General features: G+C 35.6%; 2 protein-coding genes across 2 annotated transcripts; both read left to right on the forward strand.

Moving 5' to 3' along the window:
- Window positions 1-3,361: 3,361 nt before the first annotated feature.
- Window positions 3,362-5,273, forward strand: LOC137748818 (anthocyanidin 3-O-glucosyltransferase 5). The gene is made up of 2 exons (XM_068489008.2): window positions 3,362-4,395; window positions 4,554-5,273. The coding sequence occupies exons 1-2, from the start codon at window positions 3,423-3,425 to the stop codon at window positions 5,018-5,020; spliced, it is 1,440 nt and encodes a 479-aa protein (XP_068345109.2). The 5' UTR covers window positions 3,362-3,422; the 3' UTR covers window positions 5,021-5,273.
- Window positions 5,274-11,559: 6,286 nt separating this feature from the next.
- Window positions 11,560-13,898, forward strand: LOC137748645 (large ribosomal subunit protein uL10-like). The gene is made up of 4 exons (XM_088686078.1): window positions 11,560-12,518; window positions 12,601-12,669; window positions 13,167-13,262; window positions 13,345-13,898. Exons 1-4 carry the CDS (start codon window positions 12,444-12,446, stop codon window positions 13,543-13,545), a joined length of 441 nt encoding a protein of 146 aa, XP_088542204.1. The 5' UTR covers window positions 11,560-12,443; the 3' UTR covers window positions 13,546-13,898.
- The last annotated feature ends 844 nt before the right edge of the window (window positions 13,899-14,742 follow it).

Below are 14,742 nucleotides of genomic sequence, written 5' to 3' on the forward strand. Positions count from 1 at the left end.
TTGTCCTTATCGTTAAAACTCAAAGTTTTCAAGCCATTTTCATTAATTTTCCTTTGATTTTATGATGAAACCTCAAGTCTCTTCGTCAATAAATTCTATCAAAATTAAAGGTTGGTGTGGAGTCTCTTGTCTGGGAGGGGGTGGTGACAGCCGACATGGGCAGGACAGAGAATTAATTGAGAGAAGAAGATTATGGATTCAATTTCATTCCAATATTTCTCATATTTACTCATACGTAAGAAATTAAAAGAAAATATGAAATTAAATTAACTAGAAGACAATTATTGATCTGATTGTCATTGTTTTATTTCTCGGTAACATATCATAGAAAGATATTTTCAGAGGAATGAAAGAGAGAAATATGATTGTACCTTTCACTGATGCCGGTCCTTCTGTAGCATTTCATTTGAATACGCCTCTTGAAATAATTCGCAATCAACGACACCCAGAAAACTCCACTACAGAAAAGTATTTGTCAGCTCATCAAATAAAGATAAAAATTGCCAGGAGACTTAGCTTTCCTTGCCGGTTTATATCTGTCATCTTTGAACGGTGGCCACATAATAGCAAGAGGGGCGGTTGTCCTTTCAGTCGTAAAAAAACTTTATGAAACGTTAATGACGCGTTTATTAATTCGTAATCAAATTGAGATGAATTAAATTGAGGGGGAATTGGATTGAGGAGGAATTGAAATGAGGTGAAATCATAATCAAATTTTTGTTGAAGTTGTTTATTAAACCTGTCTGGAATCGGAGTAGGAATGATGTTGAGTCTATATAAGTTGTTTACTAATTCACTTCAATCGGAAGGAAAACTAGGTTGATTACTATATTGCCCTTACATAAATAAATTATTTCCATACTAATTAATTAAATTAAATTCTTAATAAAATTCATCTATATAAGCATATATAAATAGGTTTTATTTATTTATTAAAAGATGATAAGAATGATGTTGAGTCCATATAAATTGTTTACTAATTCACTTCAATAGGAATGAAAACTAAGTTGATGACTAAATTGCCCTTACATAAATAAATTATTTTCATACTAATTAATTAAATTAAATTTATAAAATAAAATTATCTATATAAAAATATATAAATAGGTTTTATTTATTTATTAAAAATGACATAATGAGTGTCAAATGAAGGGCAATGTTGGGATAATAAGAAATAAGTGAGGGCATAATAGGAATAAAAGATGCATTTCCTTTTTCCTTACCCCTCAGGGAATCAAATACCTCACAAAACTAGGGAATCCCGTTCCTCCAATTTCAGGATTTGGATTCCTTGTTTCGTGTGAGCTCCACCACTTTTTTGATTACTTAATATTTAGTAACCACCGGAATACTCCATAATCGAAATTCAATTCCCTTTTCTTATTTCGATTACCCTTACGTAAACGTACCATAATAATTTGTCCCTTAAAATTAGCGCAGAAGGTATTCGACAAAATGTTTAAATGAAATCCAAGTCTATTACTGTTGTTGTCGCTATATTGCACTCAGCTTTATGTGAGAGGCCAAATTTTTATTTTCTTTTAAATTATTGGTGATCGCAACCTACATAATCTCTATTAATTAATAAAACACTCATTGTCAACCAAAATTCTAAAAAATTACCAGTTTAACCCTCTAATTAAAACAGAACATGAATAAGAAATATGGGGTAGAAATGTAATTTCACCAACCAAATTTTGCTGTTTTTTTTTTTTCAAGACCTCACCTACATGTAATCCTAACATATCTCTAATTAAAAAAATAAAAAATAAAAAAAAATTTCCAGTCCCACATTCTCTATCACTCTCTCCCTCTCTCATTCTATTTCAAAAACAAAAATAAAAAATTTTCTCACACACTTTGTGTGTGCTCATATGCTAGTCAAAGTGAAGCAAATAGGTTATTAAAGAAATACAAACTTTTGATTTTATGTTTCAAATTGTTTATGAGATTTGTAATGGGAAAATGAGTTAATTATAAAATGCTTTACAAAAATAAAAATCCTAAAACAAAAATAAAAATAAAGTACGAGGTGGAATATGCATGCTGATATGGACATGAGGTTAAGGAATTTAATTTAATTTTTAATCTTAGTTAAGGTATTAATCTAAAAGTAATCTTGTCCAAAGATTTTTGAGCAAGGATTATTTTGATTCGCTTGTTTTCCCTATTAAGAATAATCAAAAGCCACAGAACATTTTTCTTCTGTCCTTTTGTGCGGGTGTGAGGACAAAGGCTAAGGTAATATTAGAAGATTAAAATTTTAATTTTAATTAATAAATTAAATGATATTTTATTAATAAAAAATAAATATCTTAATCAATACTTAATTTATAATTTAATCATTAATAACCACATCATTTAATTTAAAAACATTACCCGAGAATAAATGTGCACCCAATAAGATGAAATTGAAAATCATTTGATATTATCAACTTTATAAATATACAAAAATATCAAATTGGCTGCAACTAACTTTTCGAATCATGGCAGCCAAAACACTATTGGGCTGCTCCAAAAATATTTGAACCACTCAAAACGTTAGCCAAAATCAAATCAAGTTAAATATCAAGTAAGACCTAGTCAAGCTGCTGGCAATAATCATTTTTTAGGTTCCCTGGTATTCGACAAAATGTTTAAATGAAATCCAAGTCTATTACCGTTGTTGTCGCTATATAGCACTTAGCTCTATGTGAAAGGCCAAATTTTAAATTATTGGTGATCTCAACATACATAATCTCTACTAATTAATAAAACACTCATTATTAACCAAAATTTTATAAAATTACCAGTTTAACCTTCTAATTAAAATGGAACATGAATAAGAAATATGAGGTAGAAATGTAATTTCACACAACCAATTTTTGCTGTTTTTTTTCAAGGCCTCACCTATATGTAATCCTAACATATCTCTAATTACAAAAATAAAAAATAAAAAAAATTTCCACTCCCACATTCTCTATCACTCTCTTCCTCTCTTATTCTACTTCAAAAACAAAAATAAAAAATTTTCTCACACACTTTGTGTGTGCTCATATGCTAGTCAAAGTGAAGCAAATAAGTTATTAAAGAAATACAAATTTTTGATTTTATGTTTCAATTTTTTTATGAGATTTGTAATGGGAAAATGAGTTAATTATAAAATGCATTACAAAAATAAAAATCCTAAAACAAAAATAAAAATAAAGTACGAGGTGGAATATGCATGCTGATATGGACATGAGGTTAAGGAATTTAATTTAATTTTTAATCTTAGTTAAGGTATTAATCTAAAAGTAATCTTGTCCAACGATTTTTGAGCAAGGATTATTTTGATTCGCTTGTTTTCCCTATTTAAAGCTCAACCGGTGCGCTTGTGTTCAAATAAATAAAAAAAGCCCAAGCGGTGCACTAAAGGCTAAAGCCATTGGTCTCCGTCTACCATGAGCTCAAAGCCACATGCTGCCATACTTTGCAGCCCAGGCCTCGGCCACCTCATCCCCGCCCTCGAACTCGCAAAACGACTTGTCACCCACCGGAATTTCACCGTGACGATCTTCGCCATCCCATCTCCTACTTCCAAGACTGAGTCTGAGCTCCTCAAGGCAGCCGCCACCCCCAAATTTTTTGACATTATTGAACTCCCACCGCCCGACATTTCCGGCTGTGTTGGCCCCGATGCTGCTGTCGCTACCCTCCTTGCAGTCATGATGCGTGAAGTACGACCTGCGTTTCGGTCAGCCATACTTGGAATGGAGTCTTCCCTTCGTCCTACAGTGCTTATCGTGGACCTCTTCAGCACCGAATCTCTGTCCATCGGCGACGAGCTGGGGATTCCCAAGTACGTCTACGTTGCTAGCACTGCATGGTTGGTAGCTTTGACTGTCTACGTGCCAGTTTTTGATAAAGAAGTGGAAGGAGAGTACGTGGACCAGACTGAACCGCTGAGAATTCCGGGTTGCAAGCCCGTTCAGCCCGAAGACGTGGTTGACCCGATGCTGGACCGGACTGACCAACAATATTTGGAATATGTAAGGATAGGTACTAATTTCCCGAAGAGTGATGGGATTTTGATGAACACATGGGGGGACTTGGAGCACAAAACAATAGATGCGTTACGGGATGAGGCACTCTTGGGTAGAGTGGCTAAGGTGCCAGTTTATCCCATTGGACCATTGACGAGGCCGGTCCAATCAGCCGGTTCAACCTCAACCGGTCTAAGGGAGGAGGGCTTGTTTAATTGGCTAGACAAGCAACCTTGTGAATCTGTGATATTTGTGTCATTAGGGAGTGGAGGGACTGTGTCCTTTGAGCAGATGACAGAAATGGCTTGGGGTTTGGAGTTGAGTAAACAAAGATTCATTTGGGTTGTACGACCACCGGCTAAATCCGCAGATGCTGCTTATTTCACTTCAGGTAATTTTCAAACTTACCTAATATATATCATCAAATTTTATTTGTTATCTTCGTAGAAACTTTTATCTGTGCAAATGTACTAATTTATAGTATTTGATAAATTATTGATATTGTGTTACAATCGATACTTTCACTTACATTTAATATCTTTATTTAAGGTAACCGAGACGATGACCCATCAACATATTTGCCCAAGGGATTCTTGACCCGGACCCATGACGTTGGGTTGGCTGTGCATCTTTGGGCGCCTCAAGTGGACATTTTAAGTCATCCATCAATAGGAGGATTTTGGTCACACTGTGGATGGAACTCAAGCCTCGAGAGCATCACCAATGAAGTACCGATGATCGTTTGGCCACTCCATGCGGAGCAAAGGATGAACGCTACAATGTTGACTGAGGAACTTGGTGTTGCCGTCAGATCGAAAGTGCTTCCATCGAAGAAAGTGGTTGACAGAGAAGAGATAAAGGAAATGGTGAGAAAGATCATGGTGGACAAAGATGGTCAAGCAATAAGAGGTAGGGTTAAGGAGCTTAAATTAAGTGCTGCCAAAGCATGGAGCGTAGGTGGTTCATCATATAATGCAATTTCTCAAATATCAAGTGGCAATCAAAGAAAATGCTAGGAGAGCTAGAGAATATGAAGGCTCTTAAATATGCTTGCTGTTTTCAATAGGCATTTTAACCTAAATAATCTTGAGAATTGTCTTAACTTCTCAGTTTAGTCCTTAACAATAAAAATCGACAAACTTTATTAGTGATTAAACTGAGGAGTTAGGTTAATCTCAGCAACCATTTTAGTCAAAAATCCTTTTGAATATTGTATGATGAAGTATAAGCATCAATAAGATATATGGCGGAATGGTGTGTATTCTCTTACTATTGGGCAAATTACATGTGCAGAATAAATTTTGTTCTCCTTTTGTTCTCAATCACACCAATTGGTCTGGTCACATAAATATATGTATATAGGAAACCTTTAAGGGAATGGATCCCTAATTTTTTTTTTTTTTTTTATTATAAAAATGGGGATTAGTTGTGGAGTACACACCTGTTTGAACCTGATTTTACACAATTGGCCTGAGCAATTGAGACCGTAGAATGAGTAAAATTTTGAGCCATTGGATTGGAAGAAGGTTGAGATAATTGATTAATAATTTGTCTAGATAATATTATGATTTTAATAATCATGATGTTATCTAGGGAATTATTAGGAAAATTATTTCTAAAAATGTGGAGATAATTAAGGAGTCCAAAAAATTGAATGCTATCGGATTAGAAGATCGAAGATAAGTTTTTGATATCAAATTGCGTGCACTTGGTCTGGATAGTTTTTCAAGTTCTTCAATCGCATTAAGAAACCCAAATCATGCCGTTATTTTGCAATATTGGGATTCTGTCCTAATGCATGTTTTTTGGGTTGGTTCTGTGCACGTGGCTTAAGTGTGGTACGGCTATGCATTTTCAGAGTAGGTGTTTTGCATGTGTGCGTGTGGTTTGAAGAAAAGCATGTGGCATGCATGGCTGCACACGGGCAAATAGGTGGTGATGATAGGCTTTGGCCTATCATGAGATAAGGAAATGGCCACGTGGAATGCATCCAGAAGATAAGAAGGGAAAAACATGGGTTTTTTGAATAACAGTGATAATACCGAAGAAAAGTCAGGTGATGATGGCTTTCTGTCATTTGCTAAAGGATAGGCTCTCACTTATCTAGTTTGAATTGAAATCAAATTCTACTAGTGAAGCCGCACCACATATCTGCTTCTATAAATACAAGGTTGCGAACACCATTCAAGGGACCTCCAATTCAACACATAACTGCCCTGCGCAAACCTCTCAAACACTTTGATATTTTTTTTTATTTTCTTTTTCCGCCGACACATCTTCAGTTTGGATAAACAGCATTGTGAAGGCAACCGATGAACATCTTTAGTTTGGATAAACAGCACTGTTGCCGTAGAACCATTCAATTGCGGAGTACCTTCAGTTTGGATAAACAGCACCGAGATCGATTGGTTATCTATCCAAGTCTCAGTCGAGAAGGATTTTCGAATCTTTATTGGCAAAGGTCATCTCATTAGCTTTCTTGGCGAAGTGAGGTGTTACAAGTTACTACATTCGGCACATTGAAAGCCGAATTTGATATTGAACTTCGCAGAATTAGCAGCCTTGTCTTCATGCTCGAGAATCCGAAGGTCGAGATGTGTTCCTTCATCGGCCGCAGTCGCAAGATCAAGAAGTCAGCAACACACTCAACGCAACATCAACAAATTTTACTCCTCGGCCAAGCTCGGCCGACAAGTTGGCATGCCCCACATCAATCGAAGGACATAGTTAACTCATTAGTTACTTAACCTGCGTGCCACGTAGGCATTGTAATTTTTAGGGTCAACAACACCACATCAAACTTTAATGATCCGAACCACCTATTTTTCAAGTTGCACCTCATAAATCATCCTTGCAAAGTATTAGCCAAATCGGAAATGTTAAGACATTTAATTGAGTTCAAATAAATTAACGAATACTTTATTATATAAGAAACAATGAAATTTATCTTAATAATTAAAGAGGCAAATGGTTTCGAATTGAATTGAATTTTTGTAAGGATGATCTATGAAACGAGACTTACAAAATATATGGTTTGGATCGTTGAAGTTTGATGTTAAGTGGGCCCCACACCTAATCACCATTAAAAAAAAACAATGAAGATCCCATTGCATAAAGGGCCTGATATATATACATACATACACACATCCCTTTAAAGAGAAGTATCTATTTTGTTATCATACACAGATGAATATTCATACTGCATAACTTGATTCAGTTAACTTTTTTTTTGAATAGTCTGCATAACTTGGTTCAGTCAATTTTTTTTAACAGTCTTGTTAAATGCATGAGAAGCAGGTAGCTCGACAGATAGACCTAATACCATCTCCAACAAACAAGTTTAAGTCCTATATGACAGGATTTAATATAGCAACCTTTCATAAAAAGGATTTAGGTTAAATTTATTTTAACCAAAAAACATGCTATAACTTTATTTAATGAAAAGCCCTTAAATTTTAATAAAAATGACAAAAGAACTTAAATTTAATGAAAAATACATAATTTTAATATTAAAAAAAAAACTAACGCGCTAGACCCGCTTGTCTTCACACATACTGTTTATGAAACTTACTACATTATTTATGAAACTTACTACACTGTTTATGAAACTTACTACATTGTTTATGAAACTTAACGGTACTACACTGTTTATGAAACTTAACCGTACTAAACTGTTTATGAAATTTACTACATTGTTTATGAAACTTACTATATTGTTTATGAAACTTACTATATTGTTTATGAAACTTAACGGTACTACACTGCTTATGAAAGTTAATAGTACTACATTGTTTATGAAACTTAACGCGCGCTGGGCATATATGTTTATATTTTTTCTTTTTTCTTTTTGTCCTTATCATTAATTAAAGTTATTAGATGATTTTTGGTTAACATGTAAAGTTTTGAAGTCATTTTCATTATTATTTTTTTTAATATATAGCTCCGTAGCCAAGCCTAATTACGTAAACATCATATCAATAAAAATGCTAGAAAGACATAATCAGCTAACAGTTGCATAACTAATGGGTAATCTTAAGGTAATGTTACAACAAAATTTCAAACAAAATCTTAATTAAGGGTAGCTATCAATTTGTTCTGGCTTTATTGGTTTGAATTTGATATACACACTAATGCAAAAGAACATATTAAAACCGATTTTGTGGATTGTTAAATAGGTATTAGGTAAGCTTGAAAGTTTCTTTGTTTCACTAAACGAGGAAATTGAATTATGACCTTTATTCATAGTTCCCCATTAAAACAGACCAATGGTGTCTGAGGGCTTGGAAATTGGGTATTGAAGCACCACGTGAACAACTTTAGACATCAAAAGCCTAAACCGTGAAGGACAGTTAACAACGATTTGATTACGACCCAATTCTTTTCTTTCTTTGTTAGAACTTAGATATCAAAAGTTAGGGTAAATTATATTTTGCATCTTTAAGTTTGTGATTAATTGCAACCTCATACAACACTTTTAAAAGGGTAATGTCTAAGTAGACTAAATTTGTAAACCAAATTCTGTAAATTAAGTGATGTGGTTGTTGATGATCGGACTATTACTTAAGTGTTGATTAACGTGTTTATTTCTTATTGGTGACACATAATTTGGTTTGTAAATTTTGTCTACAAATTTAGTATTCCTAGCATTACTCCCTTTATAATATTTCAACCTCATACTTTTACTTATTATTTCATTTCAATTTCGTACAACTATCTCAATTTCTATTAGTTTCTCTCTTATCTATCTAGGTGGACGTTGTGGGTCTCACAATTTTTGTGTCATGGGGATAAAAAAACTAATATTGTAGATAACGAGTTCAATATTAAATTATTAGACCAAAATTCCTCATTTTTAGTATAAATAATATCATCATATTAGAAAAATATGATGAATAACCTTGAATCAAACACATTATTTAGGTAACAAATGCTTATTAGCCACAAGACTATAATATCGTTCATGTTACACCCGCCCCCACTTATAAATATAATTATGTAGTTCTCCTTAAAAATTTATAGAACTATCAATTTGGACCCTATTCTTTCACCCAATCCGGATCTAAAATTGGGATTCTCTCTCTATCCCCAAGCCGCCACGTGGCAGCACCCTAACTCACCTCACTTCTCTCTTTCTATCCCCTACCCGTGACCCTTTTTCTCTCTCTCATCTCCCCTCTCTTTCTCTGCACTCTCTCCTTTCTCTCTCTCGAAAACTCTCATTTTTCTCTTCCTCTCTTACACCGCGACCACACACACACTCATAGCTACACCTGCTTGAGGAAATCATCACCATCACCATCATCAAAACCTTGTCTTTCTCTCGTCACAATGAGGACGACGAACCAGAAAACTTTCCGGCGAGTTTCCTTTATTTTTCCGGTTAGGTAAGCCTCGAGTTCCCTCTATCCCGTGTTAGATTGCTGCCTGTATGTGATTTATTGAGTTTTATCTCATTTTTATCAAGGTTTTAGAATGAGATTGGCTCGGGTGAAGGCACACCCATCTCCGGCGAGCCCGTGGTTGTCGAGGAGATTTTCGATCACCTCTGGCCATTTTACGGCGAACCAAAGGTATAATCACACTCCTTTCACCTTGTGCTTCCTTTTGATACCTAGATCGGGGTCTAGAGTGCACGTTTGTAGTCGGCCGGAGCTGTAGAAACTCCGGCGTTCCTCTCCGTCAAACTCCAAAACCTTTGGGCCTTAAGCCCGTTTTGTTTCAGCCCAAATCCTTTATTTTTGTTTTGTTTTATTTTATTTCCTTTTAATTTTGAAGGGCCTTTGGGCCAAGGAACTTAGGGCCTTGGCCCGCTAAACCCCTAAACCCTTTCACCTTTAGCAGGCATTCGGGCTGTGAAGAGATTGGGCATTTGGGCCCGTGTAGGTTAAACCCTAAATCAGCCCACCTAACTATTTAAACCCATTTCCCTAACCCATAACCCTAGGGTCCAAACCCGAGCCCTGACCCATTTGACCCGGACCCAGGACCCGTTGACTTTGATCCGGTTTGACCATTAACTCGGTCACGGTTAGTGTTGACTTTGACTTTGACCTTCAGGTTTTTGTCCAGGACCTCTTTTAGGCTAACTTTGACGTCCTAGACCCGTTTCTGAAGTCCGTTTTTCCAAATTCAATCGTTTGAGTAGAGTTGGTACCCTTTGTGTGAATATGTGCAATTAATAGCGATGATTCCATTATTCCTTTTTGGTACACCTTTGCACCAACGGTGTACGGTGAGTGGACCACTTCTAAAAATGCATGTTTTGATAGTAGAAATGCATACATGAAAAGCATGATTTGATGATTATGTTTTATGAAACGTTTTTTAAGATAACATGTTTACTTAGTCTAGTTTGAATTATTATTATTTTTCCTATAACCCGTGTTCTTATAGAATATCCGATGGATGACGATATGATATTTAGAACATGTTTAGAACACCTCTTTATAGTATAAATGATGAATGATTTTATACTATGAAGATGCTTTTCAATATACGTATGTTCACTAGTTTTGTACTTACCTCGTGGTCTTTTCCGCTACAGGACGTAGGGATAGATTCCGGTCCGTCTCGGACGACGGTTTGGTGTTGGCATAGGGCCTGAAGTGCGTTTCCTCTGGCTATTTAGCACGGGGACGGGGAACTGGCATGGGGCTTGGAGTGTATTTTCCTCTGACTGTCTGCTCAGAGATGAGGAGCCGGCATGGGGCCTGGGGGTTATCGGACATTCACTAGTGATTATTATATATACAAATTATGATTTGAGACATTGCACGACATGCTAGGTTTCAGAAAACCTATTTTTATCATGATATATATGTATTTTCATAAAACCTAGGGGTTAGTACTTCAATAACTGTTTTATTATATATATAAATGTATCAACTTGGTCCACTCATGTTTGTTTTGCGCCCTCTTCAGGACCTATGAACGAGGAATACGATGTGAGCTACGAGGAATTTCCCTACCAGTGATATTGTGCTATATCTTCTCTGCTTCAACACCTATTGTAATAGCACTTTTCTATCTTAATTTCCGCTTGTACTCTGTAATAGACTTATGCTCTGGACATATCATGTATTTTCCTAATTTTAATAGTTAGTAATTTTGTGTTATTAGTCCCTATTGCATGTTTTAGCTTATTTCTCAGCATTTGCTTAATTTAAGTGGCTTTCGTCACCCTTCTGGTGTCGGCCAGCACGTGACCATCCCGATGTCTTTAGGACATTGGGGTTGGGGCATGTCAGTTCCTCACTTTTAGTGTACATATTCCTGCTCTCCTAAGGTCCTCATTTTGAGGATCTGTGGAGACTAAATGCATATTAGCCACAAAATTATATTAGTTAGATCCAAATGCTTAAAATATTTGACAACTTAATAAACCAAAAAATCAACTTAAAAGTCCATGAATCATTAGAAAACTCATTTTCTTATTTTGGTTTATTAAGTTGTCAGATATTTTTAGCATTTGAATCTAAACTAATAAAATCTTGTGGCTAATATTCATTTGATCCTCACATATCCTTAAAATGAGGACCTTAGGAAAACAAGACTTAGAGAGCTGAAAACACCTTCTTTTTCCTGTAAACACAATCAATAGAAAAACCCTAGCCGTTGGCTTTAGCCTTTAGGTTGGGTGCCGATGGCAACCTCCCTTTTTTCTGCTCATTCCCTCCTGCCCTTCTTCTTTTTTTGTCTTTTTTCAGTTCTCTTATGATTTTTATCTTAGTTTTCCTTGAGTTTAGTTTCAATTTTCACTAAGCTTGCCTAAAAATTTTGGGCTTCATATCCCTTTCTCGACATTCATCTCCACTTTTTCGGCGTTTTTCGTTAGTTTTCACTTTTGCTTATTTAGTTTTCCTTCATCCCTCTCCTTTAGCAATGTTTTTCCTTTCTTTCCATCATCTTCACCTCCACCCAATTTCCAAATCCTAATCTTAATTTTGAACTAATTAACCGCCATCCCCATTTCCCAGCTCCATCACACCTTCTTTTTCTTCCTCTCCTTTGCTTCCCTTCCTTTTTTCCAATCCATAATTATGAATTAGATCTCAGAGTGTTGGACTTGATCTTAACACAAGACCATACACCAATAGCCTACTGCGGAACCGGCACGCCGAAAAATATTGAGCGAATGATTTGGATCTAGAATATTTTAACCAAAAACCATCCTATGGTTTTCTTTAATCAAAAGCACCTCAAAATTAACCATAAGGACAGTGTCTTCAAATTCTACATGGGCTGGATTACAGGCTCAACATAGAGAAAAATAAGTTTCCAAAAGTACCCCTAACAGAAGATCGCCTACGATTCCAAGCTCTGCTCCCTCCTCGACGAGTATGACCAAGTCCACATTGTCGCCGCCGACGTCGGTTCCTAGCAGCTCCAGAACATCCGCAAGGGACTGCGCGGAGACTTCGTCGTTCTGAAAGAGTAACGATGATGAAAATGTCTGTCAGGATCCATGCGGAGAAGGCGGGCAACAATGCCTACCTCAACTCGTCCCTCTCTGTGGTACGTTCTTTGGCTCCATTTATGGTTGCTGATTTATTTGTATTCGTTGGTTTTCTGATTTGTTGTTGTTTTTGGGATTTAGGGCAACGCCGGTCTAATTTTCACAAGGGGTGATTTGAAGGAAGTCAGCGAAGAGGTTGGCAAGTACAAGGTAACCGAATTCGATTTCCATTGTTCGAATTCATGATATTATCAATTTTAATGCGTTTTAGTTGTTGTAGTGATGTAAGATGCTTATTGTGTTATAGGAAACTATAATCTGTAATTGTTTGTTTTGTAGATTTCAAATTGGTATGAAATTTAGTGTATTTATGATCAATGCGAAACCCAATTTGTTGAATTATCCGTAAGAGTAAAATTATGCAGGTTTTGCTGTTTTTGAATGTGTGTAATCTAGAGTTACTGCTTCTCTAGTATACCTTAGCAGAAAAGAAAAAAAGAAAGAAAGAAAAAAACTGCTTCTCTAGTATACCTTAGCAGGAGGCATCTTTATTCGACTTGGATGATTATTTATCGAGTTTTCATATTTTATATGGGTTTAGTTTGCCTCATGATAATTTTTGTTAGTTTTCCAATCTGTCCCATTCTGTTTATGTGTTTTACTATATCTATCTAATTCCTAGGTGTATTTTATTTTGAATTGAATAGGCTAGAGCCCCTGCTCGTGTTGGTTTGGTTGCTCCAATTGATGTGGTGGTTCCTCCTGGTAACACTGGTCTTGACCCATCTCAGACATCTTTCTTCCAGATGTGTAATAATCGTTCACGATAAATGGTGATTACTTTTTTGTGGGTTTAGTAGTTCTGACTTGGTATGTTTCACATTTCAGGTGCTCAACATCCCCACCAAGATTAACAAGGGTATTGTTGGAATCATCACCCTTGTTGAACTTATCAAGAAGGGAGATAAGGTTGGCTCTTCTGAGGTTGCCCTCCTTGCCAAGCTTGGAATCAGGCCATTCTCATATGGTCTTGTTGTCCAGATGGTGTATGACAATGGTTCCGTCTTCAGCCCCAGAGGTGCTTGATCTAACTGAGTATGATCTTATGGAGAAGTTTACTTCTGGTGTCTCGATGGTCCTTCATTGACGTTGGCCATCTCATACCCCACCCTGGCAGCTGCACAACACATGTTCCTCAATGCCTACAAGAACATGTTGGCAGTTTCTATTGCCATCGATTAGAGGGGGTTGTTTCGATATTTTTACAATGGCAGTAAGCTACCATGAGATATCCATCCACAAAGACATAAACCTCTTGTATAATTATAGCAAATAGTATACACAATCATCTATGAATTATAACTTTCACCATATGATCACCATATCTTTTTTCTTTCTTCTACTATAGATATTGAGGGACGGGTTGTTACAGTGGGTAATTTTGTTGTATTTTTAAAAATAATGTGAGTGATTTTGCTGTAGTTTCATAAATAATGTGGTAATTTGTTGTAGTTTCATAAATAATGTGAGTAGTTTTGCTGTGGTTTCATAAATAGTGTGGTAATTTTGATGTAGTTTCATAAATAGTGTGGTAATTTGTTGTGGTTTTAAAAATAATGTGAGAAATTTTGTTGTAGTTTCATAAATAGTGTGGTAATTTTGTTGTAGTTTCAGAAATAGTGTGTGTAAAGTTTCAGAAATAGTGTGAGTAATTTTGTTGTAATTTCATAAATAGTGCGGTAACTTTGCTGTAGTTTCATAAATAATGTGAGTAATTTTGTTGTAGTTTCATAAATAATGTGGTAATTTTGATGTAGTTTCATAAATAGTGTGGTAATTTATTATAGTTTCATAAATAGTGGTAATTTTGTTGTAGTTTCAGAAATTGTGTGAGTAATTTTGCTGTAGTTTCATAAATAGTGTGGTGATTCTGCTGTAGTTTCATAAATAATGAGAGTAATTTTGCTGTGGTTTCATAAATAGTATGGTAATTTGCTATAGTTTTAGAAGTAATGTGAGTAATTTTGCTGTAGTTTCATAAATAATGTGGTAATTTGTTGTAGTTTCTCAAAAAGCCAAATAACAATAAACCACAAATTAATTTTTAACTTAGAAAACAAAACTCAGATATCCAAATTTTGTAACACCACCAATTCTAATATCAGAAAACCCAATTCATGTTCATCTTTGGAAACAAAACTCAGAGTACATAAGGTGTGGACCTTCGACCTCGATTATCTTGGCGTGGACATTGATCTTGACACCGTCGGGGTTGTCTGTCGT

The sequence above is a fragment of the Pyrus communis genome, chromosome 2 (genome assembly GCF_041283825.1).
Source record: "Pyrus communis isolate YQ-2024b chromosome 2, ASM4128382v1, whole genome shotgun sequence".
In the NCBI taxonomy this organism is placed as follows: domain Eukaryota; kingdom Viridiplantae; phylum Streptophyta; class Magnoliopsida; order Rosales; family Rosaceae; genus Pyrus; species Pyrus communis.

Excerpts from the sequence above, each read along its gene's own strand:
- LOC137748645 (XM_088686078.1), top strand. The coding sequence starts at position 12,444 with ATGATGAAAATGTCTGTCAGGATCCATGCGGAGAAGGCGGGCAACAAT. Across the intron at positions 12,519-12,600 it reads TCAACTCGTCCCTCTCTGTG|GGCAACGCCGGTCTAATTTT; the intron begins GTACGTTCTTTG and ends TTTGGGATTTAG. Across the intron at positions 13,263-13,344 it reads CATCTCAGACATCTTTCTTC|CAGGTGCTCAACATCCCCAC; the intron begins CAGATGTGTAAT and ends TGTTTCACATTT.
- LOC137748818 (XM_068489008.2), top strand. The coding sequence starts at position 3,423 with ATGAGCTCAAAGCCACATGCTGCCATACTTTGCAGCCCAGGCCTCGGC. Across the intron at positions 4,396-4,553 it reads TGCTGCTTATTTCACTTCAG|GTAACCGAGACGATGACCCA; the intron begins GTAATTTTCAAA and ends TCTTTATTTAAG.